At 39.7% G+C, this 18,564-nt stretch overlaps 1 protein-coding gene across 1 annotated transcript in view; it reads right to left on the reverse strand.

Moving 5' to 3' along the window:
- Nucleotides 1-9,568: 9,568 nt before the first annotated feature.
- fer1l6 (fer-1 like family member 6) overlaps nt 9,569-18,564 on the reverse strand; it is a 125,737-nt gene continuing 116,741 nt past the window's right edge. The window contains exons 39-41 of the mRNA XM_062979329.1: nt 17,017-17,180; nt 13,769-13,869; nt 9,569-10,897 (exon numbers count right to left, since the gene is read on the reverse strand). Of these exons, the coding sequence (XP_062835399.1) occupies nt 10,708-10,897; nt 13,769-13,869; nt 17,017-17,180 (455 nt within the window). The 3' untranslated portion in view covers nt 9,569-10,707. The remainder of the gene's footprint in view (nt 10,898-13,768; nt 13,870-17,016; nt 17,181-18,564) is intronic.

Below are 18,564 nucleotides of genomic sequence, written 5' to 3' on the forward strand. Positions count from 1 at the left end.
TATTGAACTACTTTTTCTGTCAAATTTGTTGTATGACATGATGCTTTGGTGCTTAATTTGTAAAATCATACCCTAATTTGATGTTTAATAGGCTTCTTCTTAATTTCTCCTTATTATCATGATGTTTTGGTGCTTAATTTGTAAAATCATAACCTAATTTAATGTTTAATATGTTTTTCTTTAATCCCTCCTTATTATCCAAGATATTTGTTTATCCAAGGTTCTGCTGGCCCGTTTAGCTTGGATAAGGGAGACTCTACTGTATAGATAAAGACACTGGCTGGAATCTTATATCAGGTGTTTAATTAGCTATAGAAAGGGGTCTTGTAGCACTTTTGAGACCTGACTAAGGGAAAGAAATTGGTAGCATCAGCATCCATAGATGTAGACCAGCAAAGTGGAAAATGGCATTGGGAGAAGTAGCTGGAGGCCAAATAAGCATGCCAATCAAAGACATGGGTTGCTTCCTCACAGTTCCAAAGCTTTGCTAGATGAATGGGAGGCCTTTTGATCTAGTGTAGTGGTTCCTAACCTGTGGGTCCCCAGGTGTTTTGGCCTACAACTCTCAGAAATCCCAGCCAGTTTACCAGCTGTTAAGATTTCCTGGAGTTGAAAGCCAAAACATCTGGGGACCCACAGGTTGGAACCACTGATCTAGTGGATCCGAACATGACCAAGTATGCTGCCAATCTTCTTCTTGTTGTTATTGTGTGTAGCTTCAAGTCATTTCTGATCTGTGGCAACCTCAAACTCAATCTGTTATAGATTTTTTTTCTTGACAAGGCTTGTTCAGAAGAGTTTGCCATTGACATCCTGTGTGACTTGGCCAAGTGGAGATTCAAACCCTGGTCTCCGGAGTCATAGCAGCACAAAGAGTGGGGCATCATAGATTTCCTGGGATCCCTGCCTGATTATGGTAATCATTGTCCCACCAACCCATCTCTTTGTAGTTGAAGAACAAGCAGTTACTTCTGACCAGTTGTACTTGTTGGTTAACTCCTCGACATAGCCACAGGGTTCACCCCAGTTTAAGGTTCTTCCCATGATCTCATAGCACCTTAACTTCCTTCATGTTTACAAGTTTCACTCAGTGCACTTTGCCCAGTCCATTGTATGATTTTATTGCTGTGTTTTATCATGTGCTTTATAATGACTGTGATTTTATTTTATGCTTTTTAATCTTAATTGTGTGTATTTGGTATTTGATACTCTGTATGATGGTTTTATATCTGTGAGCCGCCCCAAATCCGTCTGGGGAGATGGTGGTGGGGTATAAAAATAAAATTATTATTATTATTATTATTATTATTATTATTATTATTATTATTATTATGTGCCAAATCCAGTGGCCCTTCACTGTTGTACAACCATGGCCTTATTTGTTTTTCTCTGTGTTAAATTCTAGATGTTAATATCACTTATTTGAGGATAGTATTGCTCTTAGAACTTGGATCTCTTGCTGGCATTGCGGCTTGGCAGAATGCTCTCATGCAGAGATAATCACAAGGATATGTCATCAGACAATAACAATGTGTGTGTATGAGTATGCGTTACATTAATGTAGGCCAACATAAGCTGTTTCATGAAGCAAGGCTTGGTTCCTTGGCAACTAGATGTCAACAGCACAAAGGTTTCTGTCCATATGAAAAGTTTTATGACAAGGCGGCAGCAGAGGCGGTCCAACCATAAGGCGAAATAGGCATTTGCCTGTGGCGCCATCGTCCCGGGGGCACCATCGTCCTGGGAGGAGGGCACCACTCTCCACCTCCTTCTCCTTCGGGCCTTCCAGCGGCCGCGCTGGGCCTTCCGGCCAGCGCAGACCCACCTTCGCACCACGCAAGCCCACCTTTGGGTCCTTCAGAGATTGTGAGGTCTGTAGGAACTTGGAAGCTAGGTATGTGGGGTTTATATATCTGTAGAAGGTCCAGGGTGGGAGAAAGAACTTTTCTTTGAAGCAGGTGTGAATGTTATAATTAATCACCTTGATTAGCATTTAATGGCCCTGTGGCTTCAAGGCCTGGCTTCTTCTTGCCTGGGAGAATCTTTTTTTGGGAGGAGTTAGCTGTCCCTGATTGTTTACTGTCTGGATTTTTTCTGTTTTCAGAGTGTTGTTCTTTATTTATTGTCCTGATTTTAGAGGTTTTTTTTAATACTGAGGGCTATTTGGGTTATCTAAGTCCACACTGCCCTATATCCCTGTTCAATGTTTAGTGCTAAATTTGCAAATATAGTAATTCCTACATAACATTACCATGTATTGAACTGCTTTTTCTATTAATTTGTTGTAAAACATGATGTTTTGGTGCTTAATTTTTAAAATCATAATGTAATTTGATGTTTTATAGGCTTTTCCTTTATACTTCCTTATTATCCAACATTTTCGCTTATCCAACGCTTTTATTTTTCAGTGATTGGTTTGGGGGGCGCCAAAATTCTGTTCGCCTACACTTGAAAAATACCTAGGGCCGGCTCTGGGCGGTAGACAGGTCAGCCTACAAACACTGGGCCAATTGGCTTCCTAATTATCCATCACATTCTGGCTTCACCTCTGCTGCTCTTCAATCAAAGGGAAACAGAGGAAGGTTCAAGATGCATTTTTTCCTCTATTAAAGACAAGTGAACTTTAAAACTCTGCAGGCAATGAAAAGTTTGGGAGCCAAGTGCTGCAGGCACGGCCAATTAAAATACACTCTATCCAAGCTGACACAGCAACTCTCCGAACCTGATATATTTGTGGCTCGGTTTTAACCAAGGAAAATTGTAGAATCAAAGAGCTGGAAGAGACCGCCAAGGCCATACAGTCGAATCTTAAAGTGAACTTATCTCTTGACAAGAGGAGGGTTGTCATTGCCGTCCTCAAAGACTGAGCAGTTGTAATTTACCAAAGGTCACCCAATGGGTTTCCAATGTTGGCAAGGATTTGAACTTTGGTCTGCAGAGTAATATAGTCTAAACCAGGCATGGGCAAAATTGGTCCCTCCAGGTGTTTTGGATTCCAACTCCCACCATTCCTAACAGCCTCAGGCCCTTTCCTTTTCCCCCTCAGCCGCTTAAGCGGCTGAGGGGGAAAAGGAAAGGGCCTGAGGCTGTTAGGAATGGTGGGAGTTGGAGTCCAAAACACCTGGAAGGCTCAAGTTTGCCCATGCCTGATTTAAATCCTCACTAAGCCATGGAAATCCATTGGGCGGTCTTGAGCAATTCATGTTCTATCTAAAAAAGTACAGCCATGACATTAATGGCTTTTTTTTCAATATGTTAACTCATCATTCAAAGATTGATCCAAGAAACTTTCCTTGGATCAATCTTTGAATGATAAATTAACATATTAAAAAACCCATTAATGTCATGGCTGTACTGTAGTTGGGGCTAACAATAGGATGTAAGCTACTTTTTATCTTGTCATCCATTCCCCATCTTCCCAAGCCCATTTGGATGGTACATTAACAACAACAACAAAACAAAGATTTATGGTCCATTGCCTTATATCAATTCTTAGCCATCTTATAGCTTGCTAAAATACATTCTCAAGAACATCCCATTAGCGATCAAATATTTAAAGAGATATTGCCACCTACTGGTGGTGGTGCTTTTTACAAGTGTGTATGTGCCTTTAAGTTGATGGTAGACTTATGGCTACTCCATGCATTTCTTAGTGTTTTTAAAAGACAAGAAGTGGTTTGCTAGTGGCTTCCTCTGAAATGCAGCTTGAATTAAAACTCACCAATTGTCTTTGACTGGGGTTCAGAAGCAGTTCATGCCACTTCCAGGTTATTAGCTGAATTTCGACAGGATGACAACAGCGGTACCGTCATCTCCTCACCACAGCCATCCATTTGTTTGATGTCTCGCAGGCATTTTTCAATGTTGACCAAAAAGTGATGAGAAAAAAGAATTCCCCTTCTCTTTGCTGTGAATAAGCTGCCAAATGACTACCAGTAACTGGGGAGTCAAAACCCAGGCAGAATTGAGTCAAAGTCAAGATGCTTATTAAAAGCACACATTCAAAACTAAAGAGAGTCACATAATTCATAATATAAATCACACTCAAAGCAGAGGGACACTCATATAAGATCTGGCAGAAGCAAAAGGCGGGCAATGTAATTCTGCTGGAAGTTGTGAAATGATGGTCTCCAAGGAGAGGAAGAATTCCCAACATCTAAGTCTAATCATTACAAAGAGAAAACAATTCCAGTATGAATTCTTTGCACTGAAAAGTTAAATGTTTAAACAATTATGCTCTAGTTCTTAATATTACCAGTTCATTAAAGCAAAGCCTTTAAATAAGAGAGAGCCAGGTTTGAATGTTGAATTATAACTCTGGAGACCAGGGATCATTTTCCCATGTGACTTTGGAAATCCACTGAGTAACCTTGGGCAAGTCACCAACTCTCAGCCCCAGGAACCCCTGTGATAGGTTTTCTTATGAGTTGGGAATGACTTGAAGGTGCAAAACATCAACAGTTTTAGATAAAACCACCCCTTCAGAAATGTACATAGATTCTCCTTGGGAACATCTATGCACCTTGGGTTACTTGTCATAAAAGGTAAAGGTTTCCCCTGACGTTAAGTCCAGTCATGTCTGACTCTGCGGGTTCGTGCTCATCTCCATTTTTAAGCCGAAGAGCCGGCATTGTCCGTAGACACCTCCAAGGTCATGTGGCCGGCATGACTGCATGGAGCGCTGTTACCTTCCCGCCAGAGTGATACCTATTGATCTACTCACATTTGCATGTTTTCGAACTGCTAGGTTGGCAGAAGCTGGAGCGACAGCGGGCGCTCACTCCGATCTCGGGATTTGAACCTGGGACCTTTCGGTCTGCAAGTTCAGCAGCTCAGTGCTTTAACACACTTCGCCACTAGGGCTCCTTACTTGTCATATTTGCCATGTAAACCTTGGTTATCAAACCCTTAGGACAAATTGGTCATGGTTCCATTAAAACTTTTGCCAGAACAAATCAGCCTTCAGCTCCCAGCTGAAGAGAGCAGCAAAAAAAGTGAGATCACAGAAGCCTACAAGAGTCTGCTCTGTTTGGTTGCAGAAATAGCCCAGAAGGGCAGAGCTTTTACACCCAGCACTCCTGCTTTGAGTAACTTCTGGGCTACAGTATAAGAACTTCTGCCTCGAACCATCTTAGTCAGCAAACTGGGCATGGCTCCTTTCTAACTTCTACCCAAACAACCCAACACCCCTTCTTAGAGTTGGAGGACCTTAATATGGTAGTGCACACACTGGTAACCACAAGGTTGGACTTCTGCAATGGGCTTTACATTGGGCTACCTTTGTACCAATTTTGGAAACTCCAGCTGGTTCAAAATATGTCAGCCAGGTTGGTCACAGGCACATCCAGGAGTGAGCATATCACGCCTATACTAAAGTCACTCCACTGGTGAGAATTAGCTTCTGGGCAAGTATAAGGTGTTGGTTTTGACCTTTAAAGCCCTACATGGTTTGGGTCCAAGTTTCCTACAGAATGGCCTTCTCCCATACAATCCTCCCCTAACACCTCTGCAGGATGTTTCCTCCAACCAGCCAGAACTCAGCTGGCAACTGTCACTCAGAGGACCTTTCCATCAGCCGCCCCAAGACTGTGGAATGACCTGCCAGTAGAGCTCTGACAACTAAATGAGCTGTTGAAATTAAAAACCCATTTAAATACTTATCCCTTCCAGCAGGCTTACTCAGCCAGTTTTAATCACACATTTTAAACTTGTGTCTTATATTTAATCTTTGTTCTGTGTATTAATAAGTATTTTGTAGAAATACGTTTAATATGTTTATCTTGTAGAATGTTTTTAGGTGATTGTGTTTTTGTGATGTTGTAACCTGTCACGAGCCACAAGGAAAGGCAGATAAGAAAAAAACCCCCTATTATTATTAGGAATGTCCCTTGCTTTTCGGAGATGTTTGGCTTTGATGTTACAGCACAACCCAGAAGTGGACACAGTATTATTCCTGGTGAGACTTGATTAAAGCAGAACAGGTGGCATTATGACTTCCTTCGATCTAAACACTCCAGCGATGTGATGAGTGACATGATATAAAGAAAGACATCTTCCAGAAGCTAGGATTTAATATTGCCAGCCTGAGTAGGGAGGATTTTTCTCGACAGGTTTATGCCTATACTCACAACCAACGACATGACAAAGGAATGCCGAAACTTAAATCTTCTGTTAAATCTTCGTCTCAAAGGAATCCCACAGGGAACATTAAGGGTAACTTCCTTTGTTGCACACCAAACAGCACAATGCTCTTTCTTTGGGCAATTAATAACTCCCAGTTGGGTGGTGGCAGATCTGATTCACCGACTGATTAATGAAGAAGGAGAAAGATGAATTTCTATGAAGTTTTGACAGTTCAGAGAACATCTCTCTACTTACCAAAAATTCTGTCTCTTATGGATGGGGCCCCCCGCCACATCCTTGAAGTGTACATATTGTCTATTGCAACTGTACATATAGTAGAAGCTGGTAGCTTCTAGGTCATTGGGATGGTGAGTCCACTTTGGGTTTTAGTTTGGATTTTAATTATGCTCTCTAGAGTATTTAACCTATTCAGCATCTTGGATGGTTCCTTTAAGGCTAAACTCAGAGTGGGTTTACGTTAGACCCATCTGTTTCTACCACCTCTATATTTTGTTGGATTTTAGCTTCCATCAATGACATTGAACATGGCCAAAGCCACTTCAGATGCTTGCATGTAATTGCTATACATTATATGGTCATCTGCAGTTTGGCCCAGATAACTTTTATTGAAATGAATACCGGTAGTTCCATGATCCAGAACTTTTGAGTCTTGGAGTGTATATAATAGTGTCCCAAGTATGTGGTCTCACTGTCATTGCAGAAATAAGTATTTGATAAAATGATTTTAAAAAAAAAACTAGTCACAACCAGTGGTCCTTGCATGTCCAAGGAGGGAATTGCTGACTATTGTGTGGAGGGCTCTGAAGAACAAAGCCAATTCCATTTAAACAAGTGGTTCTCAACCACTAGCCCTGGAGATGTTTGGAACTTTAATGACCAGAATCCATATTTGTTTCTTGGAATTATGGCCAAAACATCTGGAGAGCTGAAAGTTGAGAGTTGTTGAGTGCCTGCCTATTGTTTCTGAGCAGAAAGTGGAACCTATCGCAAGGTGTTCTTGGCAAAATGAGTTTATTTTTCCTTCTCTGAGGCTGAGTGTGTGTGACTTATCCAAAGGCATCCAGTGGCTCAGAGAGGACTATATCCGTGGTCTCCAGAATCATATCTCAATGCTCAAACCATCATATCACAATGACGCAAAACCATAACTTGAAGGGAAATCTTGCTTCAGCTCCAAAACCTTTTCATCATTAGAAGGTAGTATGGCAGATTGAGGGTGCATCTGCACCAGGCATGGGCAAACTTTGGCCCTCTAGGTATTTTGGACTTCAACTCCCACAATTCCTAACAGCCTACCGGAGTTGAAGTCCAAAACACCTGGAGGGCCAAAGTTTGCCTATGCCTGACCTACACTGTAGAATAAATGCACATTTGACACCATTTTGATACCTATGGAATCCTGTGAGCTTTAGCTTGGTGAGGCACCAATGCTATGGTAGAGTAATTTTAGAAGGGGACTGATTAATTAAAATCACAGTGGATTTGTCCTGGCAGTATTGCAATCGGACTACACCGTGATACAGATGGAAGCATAATAGTATGCATATGAACCTCATTATCTAGTGGGAGAGCTTTGCCCTGTAAAATATATCAGAAATTTAAATGAAGCCTTCCAGATGTTTATAGACTTCAAATCCCATGCGCCCAGCCAATTTAGAATCATGGGACATTTATTCTTAAATCTTGAGCAGGGAAGAGGTTCTCAATCACTGCTTTAAATAGTAATAATTATCTCATATTATCTCAATTATATAAACCACTAGCTGTGCCCGGCCACGCGTTGCTGTGGCAAAGTAGTGGTGGTATTGGTTAAAAATTGTTGTGTAATTTTTATTTGACGTTATTTGCAATTTTTTATTAATTTTATTGTAAGTTATATTTTTATTTATTATATTTTATTATTTTCTTGTATTATTTTTAGTTATTTTCTGTAAATAGTATTTTATTGTATTAATTTTTAGTGTTTTTTATTATTTTTTATTGGGTTGCTAGGAGATCAAGTTGGAGGAGCTTAGCCTTCTAACTGGCAGCAATTGGATAAAAGCAATTATTCATCTCTCTCTAATTAGGACTTTATTTTTCTTTTCTTTTTGTTGTATCAACCTAGAGGCGTGGATGATGGGTTGTGTTGTCAAATTTCGAGGTTGGGGGGGGCTGTAGTTTTGTTGTTTTGTGGGTCGCCGTGATGCCATCACTCTTTTATATATATAGATGTATTTTCGCAGCCCCTATTTATTAAGGATGTTCCATTTTTTATGGAGTTTTTCATAGCATGGGGAAAATATAGCATTGAAAGCTTCATGTCTTTTCAATTTCAAACCAATATGAAAGAAGCTACTCTTGTGAAAAGAGAAAGCCGGCAAAGCAAAGACCTCCATCAACAGTGTCAGAAAAGCCCACTTTCCCTTCCGCAGCCTACGCAGCTCCAGCTAAATCAAGCAATAGCATCTTTCCATTTATTGCCAAACACTTATTGACAAGTCTGTTGACAGAATTGTGTGGTGAAGATGGAGAGGGAGAGCCTTACAAGATTTCAACAGAAATTGCTTTACAGCTGGCCATAGAGTTAAAAGTTTATTGCCTGCTATTTATTGTCTTTTGTCGTTGAGCCCATCACAGCCAAGAAGGGGAGCAGATAACTCTGCATTGACATCTCTCTCGAATAATCATCTAATCTGACAACAGAAGCTACATCAGAGACAAAACATAGCTTGCATCTACACTGCAGAATAAATGCAGTTTGACACCACTTCGATTGCCATGATTCAATGCTATGGAATCATGACAGCTGCCGTTTTAGAAGGTCTTTAGCCTTCTCTGCCCCAAAATCCTAGTGGTTCACCAATCTATGACTCCCAGGATTTCATAATATTGACCCATAGCAGTTAAAGTGATGTCAGACTTCATTAATTCTACAGTTTGGATGCAGCCTTGAGTCGGATACAGTGAGATGGTTGCTTTTCTTCTCCTGTTTTGATTGTGAATGCCCCTCATAATGTCTTTTGTGCTTTTCATCATTTGGCCCACTAAAAGTGTCACGGTCTTTGTTGATTTTGCTATTTTGCTGCATGGTAGGCTACCTCTGAATAGGATTTCTATGTTTGTTTCCCAAAGGAGAATCAACTCGTTATGCAGCCAGCAACAGATGTTCCCTCAAAGCATTTTTGAACGTTCTCTCTATTAGTTCTCCACTGATCTCCCTTTGAAAGCTTCATTTGCCATTGCTTTTCATTCCCTCTCATTAGTTGTTCGTGAGTGTACATTATGCTTGGTTCCTCTGGGCACAATGCTAGTCTTTGTCATGAATTGATTTGAAATGCAAGTTTTAAAAGGTTTGCTTGCTTCTTCATTTTTGTAAAAAAAAAAAATCACACTGCAAATGGAACAACAATACAATAACACTATGTCACACAATTTTTGTTCCTGGATTATAAATGTTATTTCCTAATTGGTTGTATCATAAAAACACAGGGAACGTTTATTAAACTGTAAAAACGTTGTTTTTGCAGGACATCCTGCAGCACATTTTGGTATAGATTTTCAATGAATATCCAATTGAGTTTCAACCAATTCAACATAGTATGTGGAAGCCACAAAAAATAAAGTTTCTGGAGTATAACAACTACTTTCAAAGTAGTTCAAATTGAACAATAACACTTTCAAACCACATTTTTTGTTACATAGTGTAATCAGTAGTAAAATTTTAAGAGAACTACCCCCCCCCCCGCAATAAAATACAAACAGACCACAATTGCAAATGATCATTTACACTGACATGTCATATAGAATATACATGCTAATCCTTTATATTGAGACATAATATCCATGATGCACTTTGCCACTAGTCTACAGCATATATGCATTGTATTGCACTTCATTGTGTAATGAATTTGCTCAAGTAGCACTGTTTTTGGATCACCTCACTGACATCATAACATATGCAGGTTTTTGTGCAAGGGGTCAACGTCCCAACAGCCTTTTGGCCACCTGTGGTCTGCATTCATTGGACTATAAATGGTAAAATATGGGTGTGGAATGTCCATTGAAATCACTAAAACATAAGCCACAAAACAAATAATCCCCAGTTAAATCTCTCAATATAATTTAAGCAAGCTCAGCTATACCCAATAATGATGTGATCCCTTGATGTGATTCAGTGCTCACAGATATCTTCTGCAAAGAAAAAAGCACCCCCCCATTCATTCCAGCTGAGGGGAGAAAGGCCCGTGTATTCTATGATGATGCTTATGAACGCCAACAAATATTGAAAAAAAAACTGATTTTGAGATGTTTGGGGACTGGAGTTGTCACATCTGGAACATGGCTGTATTTTACTTGCACATGCACAGCTGCAGAATTCATGCCTGTTGGCCATGATTAGAGAAATCTGGGTTTCAGCCTTCTTTATCTCTAATTTTGGCCCCAGGACAGAAAATCAAAAAGCCATGTTAAATAAGGAGTTTAATGTTAAGATAACATTTAAGATTTTAGAATATGTTATTCTGGGTACAAGCTGAGTGGTAGTGAGTGGTTAGTCTGGGCCATGATTTAGACACAAGTCTTCTAAGAGCCTCCTCCCACGACAATCCGACGGCTTATGGCACCAGGGAGAGTGTAGATGAAAAGCACCAGGAAGATAACCAGGATAAGCAGAATCAGGGCAATGATGATGTACTTCTTGTAATTTCTCCAGATGAGGTGGTACAGACACTTGAAAGGGTTCACAAACCAGGAGAAGGAGGTATCAGGCCGGCTGGGGAGAAAAAGAATTAGGAAAGGGGGAGAAACCAATGAGTGTTGGCAAAAGACATATATACCTGTATTAAAAAGCATTTGTTATTATCGTTTTAACCTTTGGAAAGTTACCAGAATTGCAGTTCTCCAAGTTTTCACTCTCATTGTAAACAAAGCTTATTAGTGTAGCATCAGATCAGACAACACAAAAGTTGTGTGCACATCAAGATCCCAAAACGTACTTGAGTTAGCAGTGCAGCATAATATGGTATAACCTTTTCTGGAGTTGTTCAGGAAAGAACTATCTTGGCTCAAAAACATGAGGATCATATAATTGGATCAAACCAAAAGTTCTATCAGTTGCCTGATCCATTACCCTGTTTCTAATACTATCATCCTTTGGGAATTTCAAAATGCATAAAGGCAACAGATCTTTCTAGTTATTTGTCCTCTGACTCTGGTATTCAGGAATGTAGTTAGGATCATCCCTATCATTAGTTCGAATGAGTCAGTGACCTCAAGAAGCAGATTCTGGGTATCCTAAAAAGGCAACTTTGCTATTATTTTATTTGTATTCCCAGAGATAGGGAAAGACAGTCTCATGTTCCAAAAGGGCTGGCTGTCCATCACTATGTCTGATGGCAACAGGCAGACTTACCGTACTCTGCTTCAAGGCAAAACAAGGCCTGTGTAGTTCGATATCCCATACATGGGGTATACATTGTAAATAGGGCTGGGCATGCTAGTCATGGCATTTGTGGGGAGGGTTTTCTGAGTAAAGCCACTGTTATATATCACCCAGTTTATATTCCTCCTCAATGCTTACCATAAGTCCCAGCAGGAGAGGAACCAAAGAAACACAAAACTTGTGCATGTGTGTGCTTCTATTTGATTCTTTAAGATGTGCATGCATGTGCATTTTTAAGATCTGGATGTGTGCCTTTTTAAAATTTATTGCTAGCTCAGAAAGGTAAGGCATTTTAATGTCATTCTGTTTTGAGTTTCCAGCATGAATGTTTATGAGGTATACTTTAGGGAAGACTCCCCCCCTCTATCTCATTTTTCTTGGACTCTAATTTAGTTAAGGTATGTGTATGCATTTCTGAGATAGTTTTTTTTTTAAATTCTTCTTCTTAGGTATATATTTCATCCAGCTGTTTTGGTTAAATAGCCACCCATTTTCAGTTGGGAAGAATTGTCTCTAAAGAGCAGTATGAAGTGTGTATAAACAATTTGGATCCACGTAATTTTATTCTTCAACTTTCACTAGCATGTTGTTGTGTGCCTCCAAGTTGATGGTTTTTTTTTTTTACTTATGATGATCCTAAACAACCCTGTCACATGATTTTCTGGAGATGAGAGCGTGTGACTCAACCCTAAGTTACACAAAAGTTTCCACGGCTGAGCAGGAAATCAAACCCTGGTCTTCAGAATCATAGTCCAACACTCAAACCCAGTGGTTTTTGTCTCTGAAATATTGCATTGCTTATTTGTCATGAATTTACAGGATTTTCTATTTAACAGCATTTTATATTCCCCCCTTTCCAATGATTCCACAATCCAATTTTAATATAGAAATGTAGTCACTAAATAATTTGGTAATCCTGGATTGATGAGATAAGGAAGAAAGATGTAAAGATTCAAACATCTTGTTTGTTTGGCAAAAAAACACACACACACACACACACAAGACACAGAAAAGTCATCACTGCTTAGATTTCCAATAGAAATGAATGGGAGGAATGGTGATTCCAAATCCAAATCATAATCCAGAGACAAAGTCTGGATTCAGATCATTCAAGTTCATGATCTATGGTGCTAATATGGGCTACATATCAGACCAAGAGGCTCATGCACAGCCCCAATGGTGTGTTACATCCTTGGAGAATGTTAGCTATTCTCCTTTCCAGGTTTTTGCAGATGAATAAATAAAACATGAAAATGAAAAGACTTTATCATGGCATACAATGGCTTCGTTTCCCCCTTTATGCTGATGTAGCTTCTAAATAAATGATAGGAAATGCCATCGAGGTCAGAAAGTATGAACTTAGATTTCTAAAATGCCTGAGGGAAATAAATTCATCAGACGGTACAATTTCTAACCATCTTGTTTTTATGAATGTGCTCATATAACCCTCAATTCAAATGATAATATAGGGATGCTGCATTCACATAGGATGGGATGGAGATGATACAATACATTTGGATAACCAAGAAGCTCCTCTCCAGCCATGAGATGGTAAATCCATTCTGGAGTGTGATTGTGAATGTTCAGGGAGCTATCCAAGGTACTGAATATACTTTATGTGTAGAATTTGGCATTTTGGACAGATTCTTCAAAGTTGAAGCATTCATCACGATACTGACATATAAATTAATAAATACCAGAAGTCACTGCTGCTCAATAATCTCCTCCAGACATTCCTGGATTTTGAGCAGATAGAACAGGGCAAATGTCAAGGACTAGGGTTGCATTAGCTACTTGGGGAATTTGGAGGGCTTTTCTCCTCCCCATCACAAACTACTAATTGTGTTTGGAATTTTTTTTGGGAAGTAAATGTTTGCCTCATCCCAAGTAAAAGGCAGGGTATGAATCCAATAAATCAGTTTTTGAAATGTCCCCTATGGGTCATGTACTAGAACAATTTTGCATGTTTTTGACTTGCTTTGGACCACATTAAATCCAGGAGAGGCTTTTCTACCCCAACATAATAACTTCCTCAACTTCTCCTGGGTCAAAGAAACACCTGAAGGGCAAAAACAAGAAGAAATTGCTTCTTTCTCTGGGGAAATCTGGGACCTCTTTACCGGAACCTGGATCATCCATGTATTAGTCACAGATCCTCAGGTCATAATGAAAACGGACACACAGCCAGCAAAGTTTACTCACTTGGGCTTTTCCAATGGTTCCGGCTCTTTACGAGCTTTGCCTACGGGATTCTTCTCAGCTTCCTCTGCAGTGACTAAATGAAATTCAGCTTCCACTTTGCCCTGGAGTGAGAAAGAACATCTTTTTCAATTCAGTGGATTTTCACACCTCTTAACAAGTCCTTAATCTACTGTAGTTGATGAACAATTCATTAAAACATTGGAACCACACACAAAAGTGAAACAATTAGATTTCTTTACTCATAAACATTATCTTTAGATGTAATTATAATAATATTAAGTATTGATCAGGAGACCTTCCTTCAGACAGGGTTTTAATTAGGGATAGATGAAAAAAATTACAATCCCTGATCTCACAAAGCAACGTTCAATTACGGTGAATCCTTGATATTTATTAGGGTTTGGCATTTGAAGTACTAAAAAGCAGCATGGATTAGAACACCTTTATGTTCAATGTATTGTTGAAGGCTTTCATGGTCGGAATCACTGGGTTGCTGTGAGTTTTTCGGACTATATGGCCATGTTCCAGAAGCATTCTCTCTTGAAATTTTGCCCACATCTATGTCAGGCATCCTCAGAGGTTGTAAAGTATACTGGAAACTAGGCAAGGGAGGTTTATATATATGTCGAAGGTCCAGGGTGGGAGAAAAAAACTCATGTCTGTTGGAGGCAAATGTGAATGTTGTAATTAATCACCTTGATTAGCATTTAATGGCCCTGAGGCTTCAAGGCCTGGCTTCTCCCTGCCTGGGAAAATCCTTTGTTGGGAGGTGTTAGCTGTCCCTAATTATTTCATGTCTGGAATTTCCCAGTTTTCAGAGTGTTGTTTCCTCCTTTCTGTTGAACTCTTATTGACTGCTTATTTATTCAAATATTTATTACACTTATTTCCTGCCTTACAGTCTTCAAAAAAGGTCAATTTAGTGCCTATGGCTCTTCTCCTCCATATTTTTTCTTAAGTTAGATCAGGTTGAAAAAGAGAGAAACTGTATCAAGATCACCAAATGGGCTTCATGGCTCATTGGCAATGTGAATCTTTAAAGTCCAAAGCCCAACATTGAAATGCACAACCACTACAAATCAATTGTTGCAATTGTATTAAAAGTGCATTGCAATAAAAAGGGACTTGGTAGTCCCCTTGAAACTGAGAGAAATAAGTTTGTAGTATAAGTTTTTGTAGACTGGCTCTATTTCATCAAAGACTTAAGTAAGGCTGCACAGAAGAATATCACATGGCTGATGATATCTTGGAATCTATATGGTAAAGAAACAAGATGACTAAGATTTATGGGGAGGCACTGATTCTTTGCTCAGCAACCACATTTTCTAGGCAGGGAATTGCAATCCTTCCCTGTCATATTTGAAATCTTAATTCTTTGCTTCAGGCTTCTGATATTTCGCAAACAGAGGTTTCCTCCATATTGGGGTGAAGTAGTACTTCAAATACATAGCATTTGAGATTTATTTTTAATATCCCCAAAGCGAATGGCAATCCCTTAGATGTATATTCAATCCACGTGTTTCTTCCCATTTCTTTTTGCTTGACTTTGCAATCTAATTAAGCAAAGCTATAAGAACTCTTAAGGAAATTACAGTGAGAAAAATAAATGCCAGAAGATTCAGTACGATGGGGCAGAGGACTCCCAGTTGTATATCCATGCAAAAAAACAGAGGTAGTTGCAAATTCTGGGCACATGATTTAATCATGATTTTTAAAGATGCTTCAGAAGTTAAGAAGAAAAAAAGTACAATACCCTGCATTGGTAGGATGGAAAGGAGGGGAGCAATGATATGACACTAGATGTTTTGAAAGACTGCAACTCCCATGAGCCCCAGCCAACATAAGCAATCATGAAGTATTGCACCGTCTGATATCATCTTTCCTCATAATTGCTCTAGACAGCATTGGAAATTGAATGTTTCTCTAAATGTCATGGATTGCAGCTCCCTATGTCTCTAGCAAGACCAGCCTATAGTGAAGAACTCTGGAAGTTGGAGTCTGACGACATTCAGACCCAAAACAACACAATTGCTCTAAAAATGAACAGTCAACAAATGTGCACAACTGGAGGTAGGGAGCATTAATTCTCAGGAAAATTTGGAAGGATTCCTCTCAAATCAAAATGCCCCTATGATGTGGGGGAGCATTTTCACTGTGTTTCTTGGGTTCCCTGGACCATTTTAGACCCAGGAGAGGTCTTTTTAATGAGAGAAAGTGACACACACACGGCAGAAGTTTACCAATATTTGTGCAAGTGGCTACAGTGTATAGACATGCATATTTCTCCATTACAGGTTATGGGATTTAAAGGCAAACACTTGAAGCACAGATATACATTTGTATTTCTTGTGTTACTTGGTCAAATTTGAAATTAAGAGGAATTGCATGGAAGAGATGCTTCAAGTCAAAACAGATAATCAGAAAAATACATTTTTCTAATGGAGGGCTGGAGGAGTAAATATTATGTGTCAGAAGACCACCTCATAATTTGTGTGATACTTGGCTCTTCACATCATTCATACTCTGCTGGAAGGTAGGTATCTTCTGTGTCAGTAGAAGTGAATGAGCTCCAGATTTTCTTCCAAACTTTGAAAAAGATTATCCAAAGTGCTGAATCCCGCTGTTCCAGTACCTTGAATAAACTCAAACCCAAAGGAGGTTCATCATCCCCAAGAACATGGAAGAAACCAGCTATCACTGCCTTTCTATATTTAAAATAATTTTAATATGTGTATTTGGTGCTTTGAATGAGATTGTCCTGTTTCTTGCAGGGGGTTGGACTGGATGGCCTGTGAGATCTCTTCCAATTCTACGATTCTATTCTATTCTATTTTTACAATATCGCACCCTGCACTTGCTCTATAAGCCTTATATTTCACCTGTCACATCAGCACTTTTAATCTTGTACCCATTACTCTGGCCCGGCCCAGTTTTATTGTGTTTTAGCGTAATGTTTACTGCTTGTTGTTTATACTGTTTTAATTGTTTTAATTTGCCTTTTGTTTTGTATTGTTATATTGTGTGTTGAGGCCTTGGCCTTTGTAAGCCGCATCGAGTCCTTCGGGAGATGCTAGCGGGGTACAAATAAAGTTTAATAATAATAATAATAATAATAATAATAATAATAATAATAATAATAATCAACCCACAAGGAGAGTCAGATAAGAAATAAAATTATCATCATCATCATCCTTGGTTATTATCAGCCTGAAATAATCTATTTCTAAAAGCAATCTTGGGTGATTTACCGTGAGTTCTCCAGCTTTGATGAAAGGCCACCAGCCTCTGACTCTCTTCTGCTGAAATATGGAAATCTTGTTCTCCTCGATGGTTGCAGTTACCATGCTTATGTCACAGCGCTTGGCTGTTTTGGCGGCTCGAGGAAAACCATTCAGGTTCATTTCAAGGGAGCCTGGGGGGGAATAAAACTTCCGCATCATTCAGATACCAACTAGGCAATGCAATGTTCCCAGAACAGCTCCCAGCTCAGATAAATTCACTGAAGCTCTAGTGCTTAGGAACATCATAATCTGCTTATACCGTCCTGTAATTGCTGTTACCACGATTAGCAGAGGATGAAGGATAACACATTCATAGGAGCTGACTGACTTGTTTCTGCTTGGGATGCCTCTTTAGGTAAGGATCAGAGTTTGGGAAAAGTTACTTTTTTGGATAACAGCTCATTGGCCTTGGGGAGTTATGTCCTTCAGAAAAAAATAGGAACTTTTCCAAACATGAACAAGTTTGACCTTGGTTACAGGAAAAGCTGTAGGTCAGTGGTAGGTCACATGAAAAATAGTCCCTGGCATCCCCGATCTCGGCAGGGAAAACTCTGGCATAAAATCCTGAAAATCCTGTGGTAGTCAATGTAAAAAATACTGAGCTGAAGGAAACCAGCTTCCTCTTCTTTATGACAATTCAATAAGTATTAATCTACCTGCTGAGTTAGGGTCAGGATGGCCTGAATTTCAGCATGCTGACTGGAGTGGAGAGATAGGGCATTTGCTTTTCCTTATTTCTCTGTGACTAAGCCTTGGAAAAACAGACCTAAAGGATCCAGGTATAATCCTCAAGTACTCTTAGGTAAATTCTTTTCAAGGGCAAAGATACAGCATCTCCTTCATCATAAAACCATTGTGTTTTCCTGGCTTTTGTTGGAACTTTCCTCATTTTAAGTCCTTGGTTACCAGCAATAAAAGTTTTAAGCAAAAAGCCTGGCAGCATTTTTGGTACCAACCTTTTGAATTTGGGGCTGCTCAGTATCTGGGAATTGTTATATTTCTCTAGGCACATACAATGTAGATGGTGAGATAATACATCTGCTCTAGATTATAGTCTGAACCTTAACAGAATTATATCCAAAATGGGTACAGCGTCTTGCATAGTTCCATTAAAGTTCAGACTAAAACTTATATTAGATTCACTACCTCAGTTGTAATGGATGCTGCCTGCATAGAGGAAGCAACCTGGAAAGCAACTGGAACACACTCTATTGAAGATGGCACTAAATAGGTGTTATCTGATTCCACTGGCACAATCTAGTGTCATATTGTAGATCCTACTCCCTTCCCCAGTGGCGAAGTGTGTTAAAGCGCTGAGCTGCTGAACTTGCAGGCCGAAAGGTCCCAGGTTCAAATCCCGGGAGCGGAATGAGCACCCGCTGTTAGCTCCAGCTCCTGCCAACCTAGCAGTTCGAAAACATGCAAATGTGAGTAGATCAATAGGTACTGCTCCGGCGGGAAGGTAACGGTGCTCCATGCAGTCATGCTGGCCACATGACCTTGGAGGTGTCTTTG

The sequence above is a fragment of the Anolis carolinensis genome, chromosome 4 (genome assembly GCF_035594765.1).
Source record: "Anolis carolinensis isolate JA03-04 chromosome 4, rAnoCar3.1.pri, whole genome shotgun sequence".
NCBI lineage: Eukaryota > Metazoa > Chordata > Lepidosauria > Squamata > Dactyloidae > Anolis > Anolis carolinensis.